Consider the following 27,091-nt stretch of genomic DNA (forward strand, 5'->3'; position numbering starts at 1 on the left):
ATTTGATATCTCAATAAAGGAGTTCTGTCAAACTTGAGGTGCCATATACACTTATAACTAGAATTTTCTGATTTAGAAAATGATTCTAGGAAAAAAAAAAAAAGTGTGGAAGACATTGGAAATGTAGTAAATTTTACCCCCTGCAGAGATTAAATTGATAGGAAATATTGAAGAAAATAGTAGGATCATTGTTTGGACCTGTACTTGGAAGTAATTGGAGCAGAAATTAGACTCTTAAATGAGACACTTTTCCCTTCACATTCCTACTGTCCACTCTTCCTGATTTAAACAATATTTTTCCATGTGCTGGAGAAGGAGCAATGAAGAAATGTAATCATGTAATACATGATTCACATTGTACTTCAAAAAAAAAAAAAGAAAATAAAAAGAAACATTTTTCTTGTGCAGGTATAGAATTTGGAAGGATTATAAAGATAACAAATAACAAGAAGTGTAGATTAGAGAGCACAGCCTTGTTGTTACAACATATGTTCTGAACTTTCATAAGATAGCAATATATAACACTAGACATGTTTTCATGAAAACAAGGAAATTGAAAGCACCAGTAGAATAAATGTTTTTGTTGTTGTTGTTGTTTTGTTTTGTTTTTGTTCTTTATGTTCTGAAAGAACTCTCAGAAGGGTGTGAATGTAGCATTAAGGTACCATATCAATTGCAATACTGGACTGAGGCATAAACAACCATTTTCCAGCTCCCTTCTTCTGAAAGTCACTTTGAATGAAGGTCAGTATGACCAAGATACAGGTCTCCACAGTTTTTTCTTTTAATAGAAAGAGTGCTAATTGTATCATATATCATTTTATTTTGATTACTCTACAGGTACCATAAAGGAGGCTGTAGCCTTAATAGACGAACCTCCTTAAGGTGGTTGGTCTATTCTCCCACATGCCTGGTGACAGGATGAGGAGGAATGGGCTAATATTGTGCCAGGGGAGGTTTAGGTTGGACGTTAGAACTTCTTTACTGAGAGGGTTGTTAGGCATTGGAATAGGCTACCCGGGGAAGTGGTTGAGTCACCATCCCTGGATGTCTTTAAAAGTTTAGATGTCGAGTTTAGTGATATGGTTTAGTGGAGGAATTGTTAGTGTTATGTCAGAGGTTGGACTCAATGATCTTGAGGTCTCTTACAACCTAGACAATTCTGTGATTCTATGATTAACACAAAAGGAAAAGACTCATTTTAGCTACCTCATTCTTTTCAGACATTTTGGGTAAGGTTAGTTATAGACAGGAGGATCTGCCATTTCTTGATTATTCTGCCTAAACACATGCTCTCATGTACTTTTGTGTTAACTGAATAGTTGTCTGGAAAGAAAACAAACAAACAAAAAAATGTACTTAACAAGCTACAGTAGTTGGGATAAAATCCAGTTGTCCGTAATGTATACATCAGAATACCATTTTTCTTTTTATCATCATCACACACCACTTAAGATGAAGCAACAAAACCTCAATGTCTAACATCAATGCCTTATCCAAACTTACATGTTCATAACAGTAACCATGTGATGTGTGATTTGTAGCAAATGATCATAAAATATAAGCACTGAAAAATAAAATAATAATGTATAAATATATATCAATACAGGGAAAAAAGTATGAACTAAGAAGATATGAGTGAATAGTTTAATTTCATATGAAACATTAGAAATTCGGTCCACTTGTACACACTTCCGTATGGATGCAAGTGACTATCTTCAAATGATAATGCAGAGTGTGTGAATAGAATAAAAATAGGAATTTGCCATAACTCTTTCAGACAACCAGTATACTATTTTCTCTCACAATTTCATGTGCGCATCATCAACATCCATCATCATTCCATTTCTGAAAACCAAGGGCAGCGAACAGTCAGATAATCAGCAGAACTGCACTTTCTCACAGGCACCTGTGAGATCTCGATCTAATTATCAGTCTTGGAAGAAATTTAGAAACATTTTGCTTCTAATAAATGTTCCTTTGGTTATTTATCTGGATAAGACATCTGTTCATTGCAACTGAATAGTCATTTAATGAAATTGTTTTGTCCACAAGCAAAGAAAGACAAATTTTAAGTTCATGATGTCAAAAAGCAGGAATATCTATAGTCCACTTAAACAGAGGTAAACAGAAATGAACCATGAAGAAAACATGTTAAATACAAACATTGTCACGATGCCAATGCACACCAACTTTTGTTAGCTTCAGAGTGGAAAACAGCTAGAGTGAGATTCTTCTATACATGTTTTCATAGGTGCCTAGCTGTGGTGGTTTTACAGTGCTGGGCAAATAAACACCACAACCACACTCTCACTCCCCCTCCTTAGATTTGGAGGGGAAGAAGTAAAGCAAAGAACAGCTCACGGGTTGAGATAAGGATAATTTAATTAAAGATATAATAATAATAATAATAATAATAATAATAATAATAATAATAATGATAATGATAATGATAATAATAATAAAAGAAAGGTTGTTATGAACTAAACAATTTAACTAAAGGGAAAACAAAAAAGGAAAGGGGAAAAGGGAGGGGGAAAGGAAAAAAAAAGGAGGAAAACAAACAAATAAAACAAATCAAGGCTATGTGGAAGTGCAGAGGAAAGAAATTACTCTCTACTTCGCACAAATGAGTGATGCTTGACGACGTCCTTGAAGCAGGGCCTCAATGCACGTAGCTGGTGTTCAGATGGAGGACCGACATTTTCACAATGAGAGCTCACCCCTCCCCTCTTCTTCCTGTTTCCACCTTTTATTGCTGAGTGTGACATCATATAGTATGGAATATCCCTTTGGTTGGTTTAGGTCAGCTGCCCTGGTGATGTTTCTTTTCTCACTTTTTTGCCCACCCCGTAGGAGGGTTAGAGAGAGTCCCGATGCTGTGCCAGCACTGCTTAGCAGTAGACACAACACTGGTGTGATAACACTGCTGTTCCAGCTACAAGTACAGAGCACAACACTGTATGGGCTGCTGCAGGGAAAGTTAACATTCCAGCCAGACCCAGTACACTAGCACCACCCAAGGGTGTCCAAGACAAGGGTATCTGAAACATGAGACTGATAGTTAAAACACAAATCTTAACATAAAGCCCTCATTCTTCTCGTGTGATAATAAGTAATTAAGCAAGATACCTGGCAGTGCCTGAAATATCCCTTAGTAATTCCTTGACCAAACTGGTGTCCTTCTATGATGAAGTGACTGCATCAGCTGACAAGGGAAGACTAGCCAATGTCATCTACAGGGATATCTGTAAGGCCTTTGACACAGTCATACATGACATCCTGATCCCCAAATTGGAGAGATATGGATTTGAACGGTGGATCATTAAGTGGATAAAGAATTGGCTTGAAAGCTGCACCCAGAGAATTGTGGTCAATGGCTCTATGTCCAAGTGGAGGCTGGGGATGAGTGGGATGAGTGACGTCCTTCAGGGGTTCATCTTGGGACTGGTGTTGTTTAATATCTTTATCAAAAAAATAGATAGTGGGATTGAATGCACCCTCAGCAAGTTTGCAGATGACACCAAGCTGAGTGTTACAGTCAATACAACAGAAGGAAGAGATCACATCCAAAGGGACCTGGACAAGCTAGATAAGTGGCTCCATGTAAATCTACTGAGGTTCAAGTCCAAGTGCAAGGTGCTGCACCTAGGCAGGGGCAATCACAGACAGGTGTACAGACTGGGAGAAGAACTCATTGAGAGCAGCCCTGCAGAGAAGGACTTGGGGGTTCTGGTGAAGGAAAAGCTTGACATGAGCCAGCATTACACAATTGCAGCCCAGTAGGCAGATTGCATCCTGGGCTGCATCAAAAGAGGCATGGCCGGCAGGTCAAGGGAGGTGATTGTCCCCCTCTGCTCTGCCCTTGTGAGACCCCACTTGCAGTGATGCATTCAGGTCTGGGGACCCCAGAACAAGGAGGTGGATATGTTAAAGGCTGGAAGCACCTCTCCTTTGAAGAAATGCTAAGAGAACTGGAGATTTTCAATCTGAAAAAGAGAAGGCTCAGGGGTGACATTATTGTAGCTTCTCAATACATAAAGTGGTCTTATAAAAAAGATGGAGAGCAACATTTTACACGGGCTGATAATGGTAGGACAATGGGGAATGGTTTTAAACTATAAGACAGGGCATTTAAATTAGTTGTTAGGAGGAAATTCTTCATGCAGAAGTTGGTGAGGCACTGGAACAGGTTGCCCAGAGAAGTAGTGGCTGCTCCATGCCTGAATTTGTTCAAGGTCAGTTAGATGGGGCTTTGGGCAACCTGGTCTAGTGGGAGGGGGTTGGAACTAGATGATCTTTGAGGTCCCTTCCAACCCAATATGTTCTATAATTCTATGATTCTATGATTTATATGTAAGTAACTGAATCACATGCCATTTATCATCATTCAGGAGACAAGTGCTGCTCCTATTTCATCATACCAGTGATTTCCCAGCTGGGATTCACAGACATCATAAAGACCCTGGAGACTTGTTCATTCTCCCAGGAGACCCATGCCTTACCCAGGCTTCTTCCCTGTTATGTGGTTCAACATTTCAGATACGTCATCCAGAGCAAAGACATATGTGCAAGGCCTTCCTCTGTAGTTTACTGATCTATGTTTCAAGGCCTTCATTGTAGATACACATAACGAATGCAGAAATCCATATTTTAGTCAGTTCCATCCTGAGCTCCATTCAGAATACATATTCCATCAGTTTCATCTCCATTCCTCCTAACAGTAATAGCCTGCTTTGAAAAATTAAGGTAATTGTTATGAAATTAGTAAATGCAACAAAGAAATGATAGTGCACAAACAGATACATTAGAAACAACAACAACAAAAAACATAACAAGGAAACTAAGTGTAGGTGGAGCAGATATAAAGCATGTATAAATCTAAAGCATGTATCACAAACAAATTTGAATGGTTGGATCACCAAGAGGAACGCTTAAAAGTATTCGATCTAGTATCTTTGTTTAGGAATTTGAAGGTCAGTTCAAGAAATACAACCTTCCACTGCTAGAAAAGTCTGTCAGAAAGGGATAAAGTTCTCCTTGACACCAAGTTATGTAAAAAAACAGATGGTAGCAAAAGCATGAAATAATTTCTAAAGATCATATTGGTTTACAATGTACTCACTCCACAACAACCACTCTTAGCAATTATTTGCCTTTGCTCTGATCTATTTTTTCCCTTTGTTCAGCCACAGGTCTACTCACAGGCATGCACATACTTCAATGTGTCTTTCCTCTTTATCTAGATATTTTGTTTTACTTTTGCATAAACTAACATTTCTTATTATTATATTGACTAGTCAGACTGATGTTTCCATACTGCTTCTAGAAGTCTGAGAGATGACCAAAAATATTTCATGTGCTGAGAAGAAATGCTTCAAATGCTGTTTTCTCATCTTGATTCTTTGGTTACCAGTAAATTCAACAGCGATCAGGAATGCCCATCTGGACACTGGAAGTCAGGCATCAGTACATATATGGATAGATAGTTTGAACAGTACCTAAATCATGTTTAGTCTGTTCCAGATTTTCCCAGTAAATTCTGCGGAAATAAATAAATAAATCATTAAATAAAATTAAATAAACCCAGTAAATTCCATACTGGTCTGAGTACAATATATCAGAAATGCAGGAATTATCTGTGTCATCTGTGTCAGGTGGGTATGGGAGGTTGAATCCATTCTCACTTCTCAGAAATTATGTAGATATCGTTGTTTCACTGCACATATATCTTCCAGCTGAACACTGTAAAGATTCACTTTTCTGTTTGTTTGTTTCATTTATTTTGTTAAAGGAACTTCTGCAGGAAGTTTGTCCACCTTAGCCTGTGATGCCTACAATTTGTTCAGAAATTGCTTTTAAAAATAGTGGACTAGAGACAACATTTAGAGGCAAAGCTACCATGCAGACAGACATTTATCAATTGCAAAGGTGCAATTTGAATGACCAGGGTCTCTACAGCTGATCCCATCACTCAGGATATCTTTGAAGATCTAAAGTTTTGAACTTGTCAGCTATTTAGCTGTCCCTAGCTTGTAAAGTTCTCGTAGTATGGATGGGCTCTATTCCCCATTATCATCCTGTAACAGGCAGCAGGCAGCACTGGAGTCTTTCATATTCTTTCTAGGTACCCATCTCCTAGAAGTGTGGTCTGATTGTATCAGAGACCATTGGCAGCAAACTCACAGGTAGCAGTTTTTGCCTGTAAGTATTTGAAAGCCTATCTTCTTGGAAGAAAAAAAAAAAAAAAAAAAAGGCAATTTGGCAATTTTTGAAATTAAAAATTTATGAAATTTGTATTTTTTTCCATTTAATATTAAAACAAATGTAAAATATTCCTGAATATATTTATTTTTCAGCCAGATATATAACTTTCCTGATGTACTTGTGTACCCCCCAGAAAGCAAGATATAAACAAATGCAAACACATACATGAAGACAAAAACATATTTTAGAAGTAAAAATACAGTTACTTCAGTTAAATATTCATAGAATCATAGAATGATTGAAATATTGAAAATCTCTCCTACACCTAGATTTTTTTTCTAGATGCTCTGATAAAACTATATTCAGCTGAAAGTATCTTTTAGATGTTTTATTAGCTAAATTGGTTTATTGTGTACTTTGAAATCATTGAATATGATTCCTGTTTCTTTCTCTGGGTGATTTCTTGTTTTTGTATTAGTTTGTACCAGAAACAAATTGAAATAGATGTGCTGAACATACAGATATGAAGCAGTTTGCCCAGTAATAAATGCTTCAAGACAGTTTTCTATTCTTCCAGTTAACCATTTGGGATAGTTTAGTGGTTTGGGTAGCATTAGTAACAGAGATACAAAGTTATATAATATCTCAAGCTAGATATTATCAGTGCAGACTCAATAAAATCTAACCTTTTTGAAACAATGTTTCTCTGAATATTTGAGTGGATTTTGATAACCTTCACACATTACTGATTTTCACATTGTTTAAAAGATCACGAGAGAATTCCAGTCTTGGAAAAAAAAAGTTAACTTTGTACTGTAAATATTGGAAATATTTAGAGAGCAGCAGATATTCAGAACAATAGTTCTTTTTAATATATTACAGTTCAGCATTGTTGATTCAGAAGTAATTACATAACATAAATAAAAGTTTTCTTAAAAGTAACTTTTCAGCTCTTATTGGCATCTAACTTAGAAATAATATAGTCAATAAACACTTTTGTTTGGATTTCAATAAAGGACAAAAAACAACAACCCAGCCTAAAAATAGACAATTAAATAAAGACCAGCTTTTAGTATTTCTTGCCTATCAGCTAGTCATTGCTGTGTAAACCAAAAATAAATTTTGGCAGGGAGCTATGAAATCTATTTAATACAGAATTTAAACAAAACCAAAAAACTATTACTTGGAAAAAAAAAAAAAAAAAAGGTTTCTATTTCACTGAGCTGTATATTGGCAACTTCACAGCAAATCTATGTGTCTGGAAAGCTGAAAAGAATTCTTCAAGTGTCATGTTTGTGCTAGGTTTAGACCTAGCACATATTAATTTCATTCTTCATATTAATTATTTCATTCTGTAGATGAAGGGGTCATAAAAAAAAATAATCTTTAAAACTAACACTGAAATATTTTGATCAGCAGTATTTGCCTTACTATTTGGCATGGAATGAAGAGTTCACTTTGAGTTTCATCAGGTAATATGAGAAATCCATTATCCCTAGTAGATTTAAATTACTCAGATTTAATACAAGTTAAAATTATATGTAACAATATGGCATTTCTTAGTTTCATCAAATCCCACAAGGAAAGGTGAGAATGTTAACATTACATTGGTTTACTAAAAATTTGGTTTTCCAAAACCAAAAATACTTCAAGAAAAGTCTCTTTGCCATTGTACGCCATATTTTCCATCTATTTCTTTTACATTATTTATATATTTATTGTTGTTTATTTATATATGTTTATTTTTTATTTTGCGTATTATATATTGATTATTTTAATTAATTATTTTAAATTATTTAACTATTTGTCTCAGTGGCTTTCCTTAGCATTTGTTACTAACTGATATAGAGTTACATTTTTTACAACTATAATAACATACATACAGAGATGTCTCAGACTGTGTCCCTTAAAAACACTACACACATTATTGCTGTGTGTATTGGAAGACATAAATGAGAATAGATCAATATAATAAAGTGGAGAGTGGAAAGTAACTATTTCTATGGTTAAAGCAATAGTCAAAATAGTGAAATGCTTAAATCATTTATACCAAAATACTGACGATGACATAATAGCTTGTTTTTTATAATGAACAATCTATATATTTGTGTGTATGTTTTCTTTGTTTTGGTTTGTACTTCAGAGTATATAAGAAAAGTAATACAATAAAAACAGACACATATAAACCTACATTGTACACAGAAATATCTCCATAATCAAGACTTTTGAATGTTTTGAATGTTAATTTTGAACGTAATAGAAATATTTCAATAGTTACAAAGGATAGAAATTGAAAGTATATACCTTTCCACAAAAATAAAACAAAACCAACAAAAACATATCTGCTATTGATATATCTTTGACTAAACATGTGCTTCAAGAAACTGCAAAGTTGCTGAATTTCTGCCCTGTGGAAAATTTACAATTTTGTCCGAGGAAGAAGTATCAGTGAAACTCACCATAGAGCAACTATATCTTTTAAGAGAAAGCTTTACTAAAATATCATCATTTTCACGCTTTATGCTTGGAGGCAGACAATAAACCACTGACCTTGTAAATCCAGTCTTGCCAACACTAGTAAACTCAAAAGAAGTTATAATGAATCTTATGGTAAGCTTGCTGGCACATGCTTTATTTTCCTTGACTTTCTGTGCATACAGAGTGATCACTGGGCTAGGATTTCTGGGTTTCCAGTCTTTCAGATATCATGTAAAATGGTAGAGGCAGCAAATCTGTAAATGTTTCTTTATGGGAACAGTGTTGTAAAGGTATAGAGGGTATCCATAATTAGACCAAATGTTGTGAACACAATCAAATTAGGTAATCATGCAAATCTTGCTGATTTCTAACACACTTGTTCCTTAACATTCACCTTGATTTTACATCAACATTCCTAATGCTGCCAACTGTAGTCTTTATTTATTTATTTATTTTTAAGGAAAGACAGTTAATTCTTTCTTCTTTCTCTTGTAAAATATCTGAAAGTACATCAGGGTGTTCTTAAATAAATATGTATTTATTTACATTTGAATCAATTATTTTGGAAAATATGGTCCAGATTCCTTCTATACTGAGATCACCAGTGGAAAAGGCGGGGGGCGGAGTTGGAGAGAGAAGGAAAATGGATGGAGCAAGTAATTTTTGTTATATAAACTGAAATTTTGGTCTAGGAAATGTGGATTTGAGTAGTAATCTTTTTCCTTCATATTCACTCTACACGGTAAAAATGCTGAGCACAGACTTGCTGTAGCTTTAATAGTGTTATGGAATATTTAGACCACAAATTATTTTAAAATACTCCTTAAATGCATATACATATTATTTATTTATTATGTTATTATTATATAACATTATTATATATTATATTATTATTGTATGTTAATATTATATTTTTATTTATTATTATTTTAAAATATTTCTTATATATTTATATATATATATATTGCCATATGACAGGCATGGAGGAAAGTTACTCATTTTTAGTCATATGTTTCTCAGGTTCATAGCACCAATAAAGAACCCATAAAAATCACCTTCATTCCCAGAGGTACAATATCTTTCTGGGTAAAGTATTTGTACAGAGGAACACTTTGAAAAACATCATCTGAATACAATGAATTAGGAAGAGGCTCAGAACAGATTTTCTAGTGCCTAGATTGTGCTTGGGGATTTGACTATGACAGTGCTAAGTACAGTGTTTCAGGTAAGTATCTGTCAACATTCAGCTAGTAAAGGATTTCCCTATTTTTAAGAAATTTATTTATTTAAAAAATATGAATTCATTTCAAGTCAAAAGTGTTCCTGACATAAATAATCTCATAATAGAAATCATTTAAATTTGGTTTTGATTTTATGTCTTTTAAAGATCAAAGGCATCTGCAAATTATAGAAGATCAAGAAAATATGTCAAAGTGAGTAAGCATAATAGTCTTATGGTAAATATTAAGTATTTGAAATGTTGTCTATATTTTCAATAAAAATAAACAACAACAACAAGTATGCCAAGAATTAACAAAACATTCCGTAAGTTTGCTCAAGACAAGATTATCAGGTCAGGCTATCCTGTTTGTGAGCACTTATACTTGAATTTATATAATTGGAGAGATTTTGGGTGGAGAGATCATGTAGAAGTCCAGTTAATAAATATTAATTCCATTTGAAGAGGATTTCAATCTACCTCATTAACAGTTAACAGTTCCACAGACAAATGGATTCCATTTTGACCATTTAGTCTGGTAATGTGCATAATGCAGGCCATTAAATTTCAAAACACTGTATTAAGGTATCCACATATATTCTAGATGTATTATCTAAAAACTTGTTTAGGTATATATATAGGCTATATATAAAGACTAGGTATATATATAGCCTATATATATATATATAGGCTACAAAGAAATTAAGAGGGCTGGAGCACCTCTCCTTTGAAGAAAGGCTGAGAGAACTGGAGATTTTCAACCTGAAAAAGAGAAGGCTCCTCATTGCAGTTTTTCAATACTTGAAGTGGTCTTATAAAAAAGATGGAAAGCAACATTTTAATCGAGCTGATAATGGTAGGACAATGGGGATTGGTTTTAAACTATAAGAGGAGACATTTAAATTAGTTGTTAGGAGGAAATTCTTCATGCAGAAGTTGGTGAAGTACTGGAACAGGTTGCCCAAAGAAGTTGTGTATTCTACATTCTTGGAAATGTTTAAGACAAAGTTGGATGAGTGCCTGGGCAACCTAATCTTGTGGGTGGCATCCCTGCTCATGGCAGGGAGGTTAGAACTAGATGATCTTTAAAGTGCCTTCCAATCAAAGCCATTCTGTGATTCTGTGATTATATGGAACATGTTAATGGAACAAACCTTTGCCAGGGGAGGTTCAGACTAGACATAAGGAAAAAAAATATTTAATGAAAACCATCTCATCAATGGCCAAACACTGGAACAGACTTACTCTTGAGGTAGTTCATTCCCCGTGCCTATCAGTGTTCAAGAGGCATTTGGATAATATCCTAAATAATATGCTTTAACTTTCAGTTAGCCATGAAAAGGTCAGACAGGTGGACTTGATCTTTGAAAATTCCTTGCAATTGACCTACTCTAATTTTTGAGGACAAGAATAGTTTCAGGGCTCCGAGAGGTATCATATGTTTGAAACTTTCATATCCAGGCTCAACTCCACTGTAAATATTTCCCTTTCTATTAATGTCCAATATATCAGCTCTAGGAGGAGCTAGGCACCTCAACACCTCAACTTAACAAGTCTCTAGGAAACATACACAAAGGGTATGTATGTGAATTATTGTTCTTTGTTGTCAGGTGTACATTCATAAACTCTTGGGTATAAGCTTGCTCTGCTGTGCTGCCTTTGGAATCTGAGACCAATCTTTACCATAACGCTTCTTTCTCTCCTAAAAGTTTTTATCTGCCAAAATCATTCTGTTACCATCTCCTGTTCTTGTATTGTCACTTAAAAAATTGTTGATGCTTCATCTGTTAATACTTAGATTCATGAAGAACATTTATTTTGCTTAAAGGACAGGAAATGGTCAGGATAAGGGCTTGAAGTCTTGAAATGGAAAGAAAGCATACAAAATGACTCCACAATATATCCTGTCACCCATGCATGAAAAAGTAGTTTCTTTAACATTTTCAGATGACTCCTCACTGACAATACTAGAGTTCAATTTACCATGCCCCACTGGAAATGGCTTTATGGCAGTTTTAGTGTCTCCCAAGCACCAAAAGTAGTTCTTGTAGAGGTCTTCTTCATTTATTTTCTTTTCTATGCTTTTCAACTGTCATTCATTGTTTGCTCAACTTTTTCTGTCTTGGATTAAAATCTTCAAGCTAAAACTCAAGACTATGAAAGTTCATCTGTTTCTCATCTATCTGTACTCATGTTCTTCATGAAGAGGTACCTTGTGAGTAAAAAGCTACTTTGAAAAAAGCTATATGAATTATCAAATATTAATTAAGCAGAAATAGCAGTGTGTTTTTTTGTTTGTTTGTTTGTTTGTTTGTTTGTTTTTTAATGTTTCACTGTAAGTTAAGTTAGATGGGCTTTCCTTTTCAGTTAGAAGTAAGGAACAGTAAGGAACTTATAATGTATTACTTACAATATATAGCTTATTATAACTATATTATATTATAAGAAGCCAAAAAACTCTTGAAACAATATACTTTTTGTTTCTCTCTTTGTTTGTTTCACTCATATCCACACCACTCACCTGGAAAACAAGGAAATCACCTTTTTCCTCAACCTTTTTTTTTTTTTTCTCCTACATGCTATCCTGAGACTTCTTGTTAAATTCTATTATTTATTTATTTTTTCTTTCTCTTATAAGCCTGAAAACTGACAGATAAACTTTTCTTAGAAACTGCTTTTCCCTAGTCACACAAAAAAAGCTAATCAAGTTGATGATCAGCTTCTTTAGGCTATGGGGTGTGAAGAGCAGAACAGATGTATTCAAGTACGGATGTCTGGGAGCCAGAAAAACACTACTATTTGTATGTTTCTGAATAAGAACCATATATTTATGTGTAACCTGCCTACAGATATGAATTCTGCCAGATCAGCTTTGCCAGTGAGAGGTAGCACTGCTACAGGTAACAGGTTTAGTCTTTGAATTGCTGATGGTTACCCTTGAATTTCAAGAATGCACTAGTTTCATTGTTTTAATGCTCATGTTTTGTACCTTCAGCTAAAAAATCTTATGCTTGTGGGATGTACACAAGACTTTCTATGACATTTCATAATAAATATACTAAATACACTGAGGAATGCAGATCAATATTCATCAGCAAACACATAGTATTTTTCAAAGGCTTTCATCTAACCTGAAAGTAAATGGACCACTCTGCCAAAAAGGGCTGTCTCTGAAATGAAAATTTCTATGAAAAAATGTATTTTTTAGACCTCATAATCTGAGCAGAAAGTGCAATTTTAAAAGGATACTGGGAATTAAACTCTTTTGAGTCTTATGCTTTTGGTACATTTCCAGCATTATAGTTTAGCTAAAACTTGAGGAAACAAAAGTTGTCCCAGGAAGGAAGAGAAATTAGTAACTAGGGAAGATCTCTGTTTTTCATTCTTTTCTATAAGTAAAAACAAACAAACAAACAAAAACAAGCACCAACAAAAAACAACAAAAAAGTGTTTTTGTTTACACGGAGGGAATGGACACATGGGCATCAACCTTCTCTACTGTTCCATACTTTCTTCTTTGTTGGTAGTCCAGTTTTTGATGTGAGTTCAGGTCAGAAATCAGCAGCAGATTATATTTTTCTCATCATGTTTCTGGGTGCTTTATGGTGTTATGTTTGTCTGACAAATGAAGTCCTTTTCCAGGTTAAAATATCATGATCCTTATCTCTCTTGACAATACTTATCTGATCCCACATTGAAGTCGTTCTAGGATGCAATAAAACTACTTCAAAAAAAAAAAAAAAAAAAAAAAAAAAAGATCATAGAACTGATCACTCACCCCTCTGACTTAGTTCTCTATGGGGATCTTGCACATGGCAACAGGTGGGTTTATATTCCTACATCTGGCAGACAAGATGAGGAAATCACTACAAGCACTCATACCATGTATATCAAGCATTACTGATTTACTGATGAAAAATAAGCACAGTTTAATATATCAGTGTTTGGGCAGATTAAGCTAATATACATGTTATATTTCCTTTAAAGATAGTAGAATAACTGGTGTTCTAGGTGGAATAACTAGAATAAATTGCTAAAATTACGTAATCATTTTATAAATGTGGAATGATTTCACTTAACTTCTAGAAAAGATGTGCTTTATACCTTTATTTTAAAAGCAACATCTAGACAAACAGTAAAACAATGAACTGCTGCAGTGAAATTGAGTCATAAATCTTGGAAATCTGAAAAGTTTAAATAAATAAATTATTATTATTACTGTTATTATATATATATGTATATTATATATATATATTTATATATATGTATTTTTTAAAGGGCCTAAGTAGTAGCATTCTTCCTCAACCCAAACTTTCTCAGAGTTTGTGTCTTACTTTCACAAGTTTCAGTTCAAATTCATCTCTCTTCTAGATGATAGCATTCTTCAGACCAGAATTGTTGATTATAAACCTTCTAGAGCAAAATAATGATAATTTAAGAAAGATTAAAAAAAAAATAGAAAAGAATCATGTAGGTAAATTATTCTGAAGGACAGTAATTTATATGAGAATTCTGACTCAGAAATTAGCACTGAACAGATGAAAATTCAAAGAATGAAGAATGTGCTTACTTCTACCCAGTCTGATTTATAGAGCTTTAGCCCTACTATCACTTTGTATTGATTATGAAGCTTTTGCATAAGTGAATGATAAAGGTTAAAAAATAGAAAAAAAGATGGAAAGATGGAGTTCTTAATCTAAAACTGATGTTATTTACAATACTGATTTCAGCTCCCAAGAGCACTGAACATGTTTTATAATGAACATGGATTTAGAGGTTATTGGGCGAGAAAGCAATAGCAGAAGAGCTAATGAAGGTTACTGTGGTTCTCTCTGCCTCGGAGGAAAAATACAGTTATGTCTTTGTGTCCAAAACAAAAGCAAGTATTCTAGACATGAAATACTTTGCTATATGTTAAAGTCATCCTTCAAGCAAACCTAATATACGTTAACAGTTTAAACAAATAATGTAATCTATTTGTGAGTCTCAAAGAATGCAAAATAAATTGATATGTTTTGATTTGTGACATCACTTGTCTTTGTTGCATTAAATCATAAAAGCTTTGTTTTCTACATGGAAATACTAAGTTCATTAATATATAATATGAAACAAATGCCACTGACAACTTTGAATGAAAACTTTCAAATACTAGACTAGAGACTTAATGTCTGCTGCTCTTGTAGTTCAAAGGACTTGTCAGACTTATATTAAGATCATTGGTTACACTTTTTTTTCCTCTCTAATATACAAATTTCATAAAACATGTGCTGTAAAACATGATATGTCAGATTCATTTCCAAACATATGTCTAACCATGCAGAATTCTCTTAGTTGATGCTATTAGACAGGCTTCTTAACTGCTTTCTAATGACTGTAACAGCATTCCTTGTTTGTAGTTGAGATTACTTGGTATTGCCTGTGCATTTAAAATTGTTATTTGCGATGAATAGTGTATTGTTATTTTAGGTCAAATTATTTCCTCCAAATAAACACCTACTACCTATTTCAGAAAATTTCTTCATAACAATATCTATATTTATAAAATAATAGAATAATAGAATCATAGAATCATTTAGGTTGGAAAAGACTCTTAAGATCATTTAGTGCTTAGATAGAGCAAAACCCCAAAACAGCTCAGTACAATGTGTTTCAAAGAGGTCTTACCTGCACCTTGTTAAGGAGAACTACGTTATATGGGCAGTGGCGTAACTTTCCCTGGAGAAACTGCTGAAATCTCTGCCACTTAAGAATAGACTGGATAAAGCAAAGATTACTATGAGGAAAAAAGAAAAAAAGAAAAAAAAAAAAAAGTAATGATGGCATGATTGGCATCATACTTTGTATATGGAAACAAAAGTCCTAGTCATAAATTATCTCCCCTTGTGAAGGCAAGATAGAGGTAAATTATCAATAGACATTTCACTGTCCTACCTTGAATTGTAGCAAATAAATCAGGTTTATACTTTGGTGTTTGTACTCAAGGTCCTGGCCTGGGATTTGAAACAGGTTCCTGACCTACCTTTCCTAGAAACAGACGTGAAAACTTGTATGATTGCTTTTCATTGAAAGAAATAACTGGCCAGCAACAGAGGCGAGGTGATGACCAACCCCCACCTCGCTACAGTCTCCTTTAAGGTACCTGTAGAGTGCAATAATGTCGTCCCTGAACCTTCTCTTTTCCAGGCTGAACAATCCCAGCTCCCTCAGCCGCTCCTTGTAAGACTTGTTCTCCAGACCCCTCACCAGCTTCTTTACCCTTCTCTGGACTTGCTCAAGCACCTCAATGTCCAAGTACAGAACCTTCCTGTGACACTAAGCAATTCTCTGAATTTTGGTAATTTCACTGGCTACATCTGTACCGCCAAGTATCTCAGCTTGCGCCTTGTCTCCTGGTTTCAGTTCCAGTTTTCCACTGGAAAACCGGATAAGTGTCAGTTCACTCCATGGTTAGGTGATAAGGAAAACCATCCCCATTCCAAAACAAACCTCATGTTCTGTGGATAATTCATTGCAAGGACTGCTTCCAAAAGGCAGCACAAGCCAGTCAGCTGAAGGTTTGGATTTCTCTGACTTAGAAAGTCCTTCAACAGTTGGCTTGTTATTTTCAAAACACTTTCCCATGCCTGGATATCATATCCCAGAACCTGTTATATGCTCCTCCAGTTTTGAGTTATTAAAACACCACCTGGTGAGTTGCAGCACAGCCCTCTTGTTTTTGTTTGATTGTTTGTTTCCAGGCACTTTGAACTAAAATGAAATAATAATTGGATCTTCTAGCCAAGGAGACAACCTCTGGCTAAGAAGGGATGCAGGACACTGCAGTACGTAGTTGTGATTTGTTCAGCAGTTTCTTCTATGAACTGATATCTGAGCACAGTAGACATAAGCCACTCAATACCACCTTAACTCAAGGATCTCCTTGTGGGATGTGTATTTAGTTATGTAAATATAGTTACAATGGATCTTTTCCTATTTCAGAAGGAAATACTTTCATAGAATACTGGTTCCTCAGAGATGTTTGTGCACATTGGACTCTGATTCACTATTTTCCTGACAAAATGGCAGCCCTTCAACACCAAACAAACTTAATGCTGAAACCAAGAAATGCTTAAAGACAAAGTTATGACTTTGACTTAAAGTTTTGACTTTAATTCAAAGAAAATATTTTTTGATCATTCAGTAGTGAATGAACGAACAAAGAATTAATGTAATCAAATTCTGACTAAATACCTATGTCTGAGTACTCCGTTTGCTTCTGCTGCATTTACTAATGTCTCTCTACATTCACTGTTGTGGAAGCTGCAACTTTGATGCAGTACAGGATCCAGTTGTCTAAACAGAAGTGCCAAATGCCACTGGAGATGCTTTAGTATATCCAAAACATCCTTACAGGGCTTTTTAAGAAACAAGCTTCTTTTGGATGGGTAGGTGTATGTCAAGTGCAATACACTCCTCCTCAGCATCTAACATGTCAGTAGATAGCGATGTTTAGGCAACAAAATCCTCTTTGTAATACACAGTATATACAGTATAGAAATGAAAAATGAAGTGGAATGAATAATGCCTTAGGTATCATCTGTGATTATCTTCTTAAACTCACCAGTTTAGTATCAGCATAAGACTACCTTATGTTACGTTAGGGATGGTGCTCACACTTAAGCTATTTATTTCTAATACATACTGATGCATATAGCCACTATAGCAAAAAAGATGAAATTCTGCTCTGCCAAAACATGAGTTCATCTGTGATTTTAAAAAGAGCTGTACTGAATATTTTTAATGTATTTAAAAGACTCTGGCCTTTATAGTTAAAAATGATCTCATGCAACTGTGAAGGTTTAAGCACATTTTCAATCTTTGGTGCTTTTGTTTGTTTTGTTGTTTGTTTTGTTTTTGTTTTATTGCTTTTACTTTGCTTTCTTCTTGCATGATGCAAAGTAGTTGTAGAGAAAGTAGCATGAATTTATGAGAATTATGGAATAATTCATTCCATTTTATAAGGATTATAAATATGTATTCCTATGCTCCAGGGCACACATTAATCAGTGCCAGAAGTTAGGTGTCCCAGTGGTCTGGTTATCTAAATTGTTCACTATATTCTATCGCTACTCCAACCTCTAAAGCACCAGGCAATGGTCACAGGCAGAAGCAATTAGTGAAATAGAAACTTTAGTGTTTGGGAAAAATCTATGCATTTTGGTTTTGAACCTTTTCTGCTCTTTCACCTTACAGTTGCTGACAACCTATTGGGATTGACACAATCAGATACAATAATTTATTACACCCAAATTAAGACTTTAAACCTCACAAAATTACACAATGGGATAGGAATGAGAGCCATCTTACAACATACAATTTTAATATTGGTGTATCCTGTGCTAATTTTCTGTGCTGATTCATTAATTTAATTGATAGTGACAACAAGTATACAAAAGTTTATGTAGCTATAAATTCCATAAAGCAATCCTCCATTACTTCTAAATGAATCATTTTGACTCTTTAAGCCCTTTTCACATGAACCATGAATCAAACAGAACTTATATGAAAGACTACATGCTTGAGATGTTAAGAAGTCCATCTGAGTAAACTGATTTATAATTCAGATATGGCAAATTCGTGTGCATTATTAGATAATTTATTTTTCCTTAAAATTAAGGCCAAAAACCTCCCAAAGGAGGTTCCTTTCACTGGAAAAATGCTTGAAATTTTTGACTTTTTTTTTTTTTTTTTTTAGCCTCTTTGAATCAGCTGTTAATTTCTTCTTCATTAAATGAAAACTAAAGAAACTAAAACAGACACATTTTTCACTATGTTAATTTCAGACAATTTCTCAACAGGGATATGGCTTATATCACTATTCCCCTCTTCAAAAGCCGTTCAGTCAAAGAACGGTAAAGTAATGTGTGCGCTTTCTTTTCTAATACTTTTTATTGAAATACATTTTTGTTGTTCATTTGCTTTATTACCAGTGCTGAATTGTGAAACATTTAATACTTACAGAATCACAGAACAGTTGAGATAGGAAGGGTTCTCTTAGATCACCTACTACAGCCTTCTGCTCTTTTTCATTTCAGCTACTGCTCAATGGAGAAGGTAAAACTTATATAATATGTTAAAGACATACAGAGTTCCTAAAGAAGATGTATACACCATCTGTATGTGTACTATAAGGACCTATGTTCATGTGACAAATGCATATGCTTTCTTTTTAGGTATACACCTTACATGTAGATTCTGCAAATATAGATACAGTCATAAAAATATGAATATGGCCTCATTTGCCATATATCCTTCATAAGGTAGTTCTTCTCAGCCATCTTTCTCTCCCTTCATTGAGACTTCACAGCCATTATCACAAGAACTTCACTTGGAAGTGTCTCTGAATAATACTACTCATAGTTCATTGTTTCTACTTTTCTTTCTAAGAACCGGATACCATTAAGTATTTTGTGAGTTTTTTAAGATTAATGGCTTTAAAACACCATCTGGAGAATGATCTGATCAATACTGAATACTTCTTTTCTTATATATATATATATATATATATATATCGTGATTTTTTAGTAAGCAAATTTATATGTTTCTTAAAGTAAGAAATGGAAGTTGTCACAGAAACCACTACATATAAACAGAAGCATGTCTAAGGCATTTGAACATAGCTCTGTGATCTAGTTAGCATAACTATATTTAGAAATGTTTTTGTATATTATAGAATTAGGAATAAAGCTGGGAGGAACAGTAAAAGAAAGGGAGAAGACCTTTAAAGGCTTTAAAGTTTCAGCTGGCAAAAATCTGATCAAGAAAATGGTAACTACTATGTACTTTTAACTTCTGGAATGCCAGTGCAAAGTTCTTTTCTCATTGTTGTTTTTTGTTGTTGTTATTTTGTTTGTTTGTTAAAATCAACTAATACCTTTTTTAATGTTTGGTTGCATAATCATTATTGAGATGTCTTTACAGTGAATTATAATAATCAAACTAATACTGTGTTCGCCTTCATAGGACAAAAATGTGTTGATATTCATCAATGTTGGTATTTTCTTGACACAATAAGGAGATAGCCTTAGCTCTTGCTATCTATAAGTTTCAGAACCTATTACTCTGTTATCACCATACCTTCATTCTTCTTAATCTCTATGTTAGTCTTCTTTCTTGCCTTTTCCTATAAATTATGCCATTTACTTTATCAGTTGCACCTAAATCAAACTGCTTCTGTTTCAACAAAATGTTGTAGACCCTTACTGATATGAATAAATTCATGTCCAACTCCCTGCAACGTTGTCTTTTTCCAGGTATCTCGCTACTGTAAATTACATTTCTAAATTCATATTATACATATGTTTACAGTATAGCAGCCTTTTCTTTTGTTCACTTAAACTCTATGTATCTCTTTACCCTCTTCTAAATCTTCTTTATGATATTTTTTCTGAATTTTGGGACTTTGCTTGAACCAGTTATCAAACTGTTTTTTCTTGTTTGTCTGCTTGTTTGTTTTTTTCCATGTCTCACATGTTATCCTGATATTTAGATTATATATATAGTGACTGAAATAACTATGTGCCCTGCTTAGGAGAATTTTACACAACTTCAGAGGAATGTTGTCTTGTAAAAGCTACATTGCAGAATAGTTTCCTAACTATCTGAAACACTATCCCATTTTCTCAAGTTCTTCCTCATATTTGAGGCTCATAAATGCTTGTGCCACAAGAGCTGTATTTTGAATTTTCTGGAATGTCATAAGAAGAATAATTCTTTCATGGTTTTGGCTTGGATAGAGTTTATTTTCTTTGTAGAGTGATGTTTTTCTTTGTAGTGTAATGCTGTGTTTTGGATTTTTGGTGAAAAATAGTCATGATAATAAACCAATGGTTTTAGTTGCTCTTACACTGAGCCATGGACTTTTCACCTCCTCACGCTGCCCTGCCAGTGGGGAAGTTGGGGGTGCACCAGAAGCTGGGAGAGGACACAGTCAGGACACCTGACCCAGACTGACCAAATATATATTCCATGTCTTAGGGGTAAAGAAGGAGGAAGTGGATGGCTTTCAGAGTGATGGCATTTTTCCTCCTGATAAACTGTTGTGCATGATGAGCTTTGCTTTCCTGGAAGTGGATGGACCACTAGTTTGCTGGGGTTAAACCATAGCAGATGCACAGAGGGAAATCCAGTAGTTCCTTCTCTGTAAAGCTTTGATAGGGTTTATGTGCAACCAGATTCCCACAGAAATTCATTTGCTAGCTTCTTGTTCCCTTGAAAAGCCTTCTAAGCTCTGGCATATGCTACCCAACAAATAGCAGCTAAGGTAGCAAGATGTTTGAGGTTAGACTGCAGATACACAAAAAAATACTGGTTTGGTTTCAAACCAGGCCACTATTAAAGGATGTTCTGTTTAAAACGTTTAAAAAGTTTTAAATCCTAGCATGGTTCCTAGACTGTTTAAAAGTCATAGCCCATTTTTGCAAGATTTTGATAATCTCAATAGAAAATTTCCATGTCAAATGAAAATCTTCCATGTCTTAAGGTATGACTTTTCAAATCAAAGTTAAAATCTGCTGCTGTGTATTGAAAGGATATTGTATAATAGCTGTAGATATTCTGGAAAATTTAGCAGGTCAGATGTCAAGGCTGTCAGTATCACTACATTTCACAAGCTTTAGATATCTTTAAAAGAAGCTAAAAGAACATTAGAAATACTTTGCATCTGTTATAATAAGATGCTGTTATATATATCACACTGTTTGCTGTAATTCTTTTATTGATTAATCTTTTCTAAAACTGACTAAGAAAATTTTAAATTGCAGCCAATAACTGGATTTCACAGCTAATGCTGCAGTCGGAGACGTGATCATTGACTATTTTACTTTATATAGGTTCATGAAAATATTATATTTGGATTCTAGAGATTTATCTTCTGCTCTGCTGCAATTATGGCTTTCCTTCAGAAAGAACTCTGAATATTATTTCTGAATTTCACCATTTCCAGTCAAAATATTAGCTCTAATATGATTTTGATATAAATGAGACATTTATCACACATCACTCACTTAAAAGATTTGGTAATCTTAAATGCATTTTCTTTAAGAAAATTTCAGAGTCAAATGTGAGGAAACTAAATCCAAACATTTGCTCATTTGCTCTTTTTTTTTTTTTTTTTTTTTTTTTTTTTTTTAATACAAACATTTGTATAGGTCTTACAACTATTACAAGTTTGTTGTGGACTAAGAAAGTTACACTCATTTAGAGGAAAGGATGACTTCTATGACTAATTATGATGTGTGAAAGATGGCATACATTTTCAAATCCAGGTATATAATGGACAACAGATTTACTTATTTAAATATAAAGTATGGTATAGGAATAAAACTTATCCAAACTGAAAACTAAAAAAAAAAAAAAAAGTTGTTCTTTGGGAAACAACAATGAAACCAACAAAACTGGTTCTGTTAAAATATACTGTTTTTAAGTGTTTTTCTGTTCAGTGATTTTTTTTTTTCTTAAGATCATATCTAAGTATATTTTTTTTCCACTTCTCATTTCAATACAGTCAAATTTGTGGGATAGATCTATGGGGCTTAACAGATGAAAGGGTTGCTGTATGTTTATACTGCAATCTTAAAGTATAGCCATTTAACATCAGAGAAAATATTCAGCACTCTGTGGTATTTCAGTTGATGAAAGCAAAATGTATTGCTATGGCTGAACATTTTTAATAGACACTCTTTTCATTGGAACTTCTAAAGTTTGCAGTTTTCATTTCAGGTTGGAAAGAGGGAAAAAAAATAAAAAAATGGAGAGAGAGAGAGAACATGTCCTATAAAAAGAAAACTATTCTTTTTGTATTTTCCATATTATTGTTAATGAAATCTTCACTAGCTATTAAAGATGACTCTTCAGTTAGCAATTAATAACTTGTCTCATTTTCTTCAGATTCAGATCACACACTCTAGTTGAAGACCACTGTTTTTTAAGTGTAAATCTAGAAATTTTCCTTGTTTTGGCAATTACCTTTAATTATAAATAGATAAAATCCTGGATATTTAAGATAAGGCCATACATTTCATGTGATAGATTATCTGTAAATACACTGGGAGAAATCTGCTTTGTTATACCTATAGCACTTGGTGAACTTTTTTGTTGTACATGTTAGAGGTTTTGTTTTTTTTTGACTGTTGAAATTTTTAGATAAGGGGATTCTTCACTAATGCTCTGGAGAAATGACACCTCTCCCACCCCTCCACACCTGCTCCCCACCAAATCCTTTTGGATCTACTTCTAAAACATCCTTGAAACAAACAAACAAACAAACAAACAAACAAAAAACATTTTGATCTACCAAACGTCCATTCAGTGAAGTGTTGAGTGACTGATCTTTTTCTAGACAGATTACTACTGAATGTGCATGATAAGAAGGAATTTATTCACTCCTTCTCAGCCTCTATTGTTGCTCTTCCTCCTTGTGTGTCCACTTTCATTGTACTCATGGAGCTAATTTTCACAAATTCCAGGCAAGAGCACTGGATCAATAAATCCACACAAAATAGCAGTCTATTCTGCTGTCTGAGTACAGCAGCAAAGAAGACAAATTCATTCTAGCAGTTTTTTCAGACAACATGATTGACTTTATCTGACTCTTCCCTTAATGCGGTTTTTCAAAGCTACAGGAAGGAGATTTTAAGTACATACAGCAAGTTCTCAAAGAGCAGCTTTCAAGCTGTTTTTAGAGAAAAGAGTATTTTTAACACAAGCACCAAAAAAGTTGTTCCTTTCAAACACAGTGATTCTTTGTAGCTTCTGTTAAACTAGCTTAACAAAGAGGAAAAATCCATGACTAAAATATTTATACTTCATCACAGTCCCCTAAAAAAAAAAAAATAAAAAATCAGTAGTTTACTCAACTTTACTAATGATACAAAGGAAATAAGTACCTACACAATGAATAATAATGCAGAAACAGACTGTAAAATCAATGCCAGCTCAGTAGAGCTGAGCTTCATTCTAGTAGTGCTGTTCCAACAGTAGAGCTTACCTTCTGAATTATATATGTATTGACCTAATTACATAAATATTGACTTTGCTTTATATAAAGGCTTTTTCAGTCTCAGTGTAATTACAATGTCAATATTTGTTGCATGTAATAGCACTGGATTTAAATCTGTTAATTTTGATTGATAGTGGCATGCCACAAGTTGCTATATGGGATCAGACAGTCTAGAAGTATGAATAGAAAATACAAGTAGCTGACAATGCTTCCAAATCTAAAAATGTCTCCAAGCCCTTCTGATTATTTAACCATGAAGAGGAAATAAAATGGGTGATTACATACTTGTTTTATAAAAAGCACTGTTTTGAGATGGAGAAATATTTATTTTGGTCCAAAGCTGTAAAAATATTCAGACGGAACTCAGTAAAAGGTTTCCTGTTTAAAGTTACATTTACAATTTTGCCTTACAATGTTTTAAAGTCTGTTTAAATTATGCCAAAAAGGGGGGTTTTATATAGCAACAAACATAGTTTGTTATATACCCTGCATCAAGTATATGTTGTTTTGGAATATTATTTGGATGTAGACACAAGCAATTTGACATTAAATTATTTCCCTTTTCCTTCAAATCCAAGAAAGTGTGAGCAGTGGTCTTTTAGGTACAGCTGGGACTTGCAAAACTGTTCATTTCAGACTGCAAATGTTTGTTGAGATATATTTCTACAAGAACAGTTTTGTTCAGAGCTGGCAGGCCTCTGAATTACTTTCAACGATGAATAGCCATATAGTATAGTGTATGTGTTTTTAGATGCAATTATAAAGTATTTTGAATTTGGCAGTATCACGGGAATCAGAAACCAAGCTGTGACAGTCCATGTGCTGAGAATATATATATATATTTTTTTTTCTAGCTATAGCATGTTACTAGTAGTGACAAGGCATCATACTGTGCTTTCTTATTTGTCTCAGCAGGGGTGCCAGACAAGATGAACCTCAGTGATGTAAAGCAAATCCATCAAACCAACGATGGCAGCACTTTAGACACAACTGGAGTAGGAAGTACAACAATGGCCGATTACATGACATTTATGCTGATGAGCTTGGTAACATTATTTCTCAGTCTTTGGTAACTGTTTAGCTCTGTCTTGATATATGTTTCATTGTCATCTGCTTATCCCTAGTCACAAGCCTAGAATAAAGGATCTGGTGGATAAAGTAATATTTATGACAGGTTACATAACATCAGCCTCTCTGACTTTAGGCATGAATATTAACAAAGTTGTTTATATAATATTTTTCCTGTATTTTTGTAACATCTGTATATTCATGCAAAATCATGTTTTCTTTACCAATATTTTGTGTAAAAAGTAAATTAACTACCATGGAGTCATAGAATCACTGAGGTTGGGAAAAACCTCTAAGATCACCTGGTCCAACCATCCCCCTACCACCATTACCCACTAAAAGAGATTTGTAAAAAGAGACCACAAAATCACAGATTCACAAAACTGTGGAGGGGACCCCTGGAGCTCATCCAGGGCAACCCTAAGCTCACAGCAGAGTCTACTAGAAAAAGTTGCCCAAGGACAAGTCCAACTGGTATTTGAATATCTCTGACAATGGAAATTATACAGCCTCTCTGGGCCACTGTTTCCATTGCTTGAACAATCATAGCACTTTTTTTAAAAAAACATTTAATATTACCTACACTATGATTCTATACTATTTCAGTCTGTGCCCATTGCCTCTTGTCCTGTTACTGGTACCACCTTCTTTGCAACCTCCATTCAAATACTTATATACATTGATAAGATCCTCCTGAGGCTTCTCTTCTCCAGCCTGAACAGTCCCAGATCTCTCAGCCTCCCCATTGAATGAAAGATGTTCCTATCATTAAAAAATCTTCATGATTTCAAAATCTTCATCATGTAAAAATCTCAGTAGAGATCACCTCTTTTGACCTGTGGCAATGATTTCCATAATTCAGTGCAGGAAGCTGTTGGTTGCTTTTGCTTTCATGTCACATTGCTGTGTCATGTTCAACTTGCTGTCCAGCAGGACTCCAGGTCCTCCTTCACAAAGCTGCTTTCCAGTCAGTCAGCACCAGCATGCACTGTTGCATGGAGGTATTCCTCCCCAGATGGAGGACTTGGCATTTCCTTTTGTTGAGTTTTATGAAGTTTCTGTCAGTCCATCCCTCCATCCTGGCAACATCCCTGCAAATGGCAATAACTATCTGGTGTATCAGCTGATCTTTCCAGTTTTTCCAGTATCTTTTTTTTTTTTTTTTTTTTTTTTTCCCCAGTATCATTTGTGAGAACTTGCTGTTGTATTGCTTAGCTCATTAAAAAATTAAATAGTATCAACTCCTGGGTAAACCAAGAACAACTTGGTCTCCATGTGGACTCTGTGCTGCAAATCACAACCCTACAAACAAGTGATATCATCCGATGAAAGAGTTGCACAGCACTTTATGAGCTTTGTATTTAAACTCCTATCTTCATCTAAGGGAATCCTGTAAAACAGAAAATGTAGAATTTGTCCTTCTCTCACTAAAGAGAAAAACAAACCACAAACAAACCAGCAAACAAACACAGTGTAAACTCAGATAGTTTTGGTAGGGATTACTTTTCACAGCTCAGAAAAACTACGTATTTATACTTTGTATGTATACACATACATACAAATTATTGCATTTTATCTGTGAACAGTGGGGCTTGGATTCAATCATATGTTATCTCAATCTATATGTCTACATACAGATGTTTATATATTTTATATGTATCTATGCTGTCATTACAGTCAGTGAAAAAGCAAGGTAACATTTAGTTGTTAAAACACCAGCAATTAATGCCAGTTGAGATGCTGTGAGAAAATTTCCCAGGTATCAAGCTGCTGTTACAAAGGGGCTCAAGTCTTTCTATGAGCAAGAGACCCAAGTCCCTTGTCAACACAGTCAATGAAGCCCTATTACAGCAGACACCTAAGAAAAGAACTCAGCTGCCCAAAAGTGTCTGGCTAGTTCAACCTGAGATTTCCTCAAGCATCCAAGGCATCCTCATCAGAATGCAGGATTTAAAAGAAATTCCAGAGGCTTCCTTAAAAGGATTCTGTGTGGAGTTGCAGCTGGTGGCTAAATGACCTAGAGTATTTCAAATAGATCTAGATATCTATGTGTGGGCCAGTGAATCATATGTCAGATCTCC

General features: G+C 34.3%; 1 protein-coding gene across 1 annotated transcript in view; it reads left to right on the top strand.

Moving 5' to 3' along the window:
- The window catches only part of GPC5 (glypican 5), a gene marked incomplete at both ends in the record, with an annotated part of 755,978 nt that extends 730,963 nt beyond the window's left edge, over positions 1–25,015 (top strand). The window contains one exon of the mRNA XM_082784520.1: positions 24,855–25,015. Within this exon, the coding sequence (XP_082640646.1) occupies positions 24,855–25,015 (161 nt within the window). The remainder of the gene's footprint in view (positions 1–24,854) is intronic.
- Positions 25,016–27,091: the final 2,076 nt, after the last annotated feature.

Source organism: Aythya marila (genome assembly GCF_965140915.1).
Source record: "Aythya marila genome assembly, chromosome: 1".
Lineage (NCBI taxonomy): Eukaryota > Metazoa > Chordata > Aves > Anseriformes > Anatidae > Aythya > Aythya marila.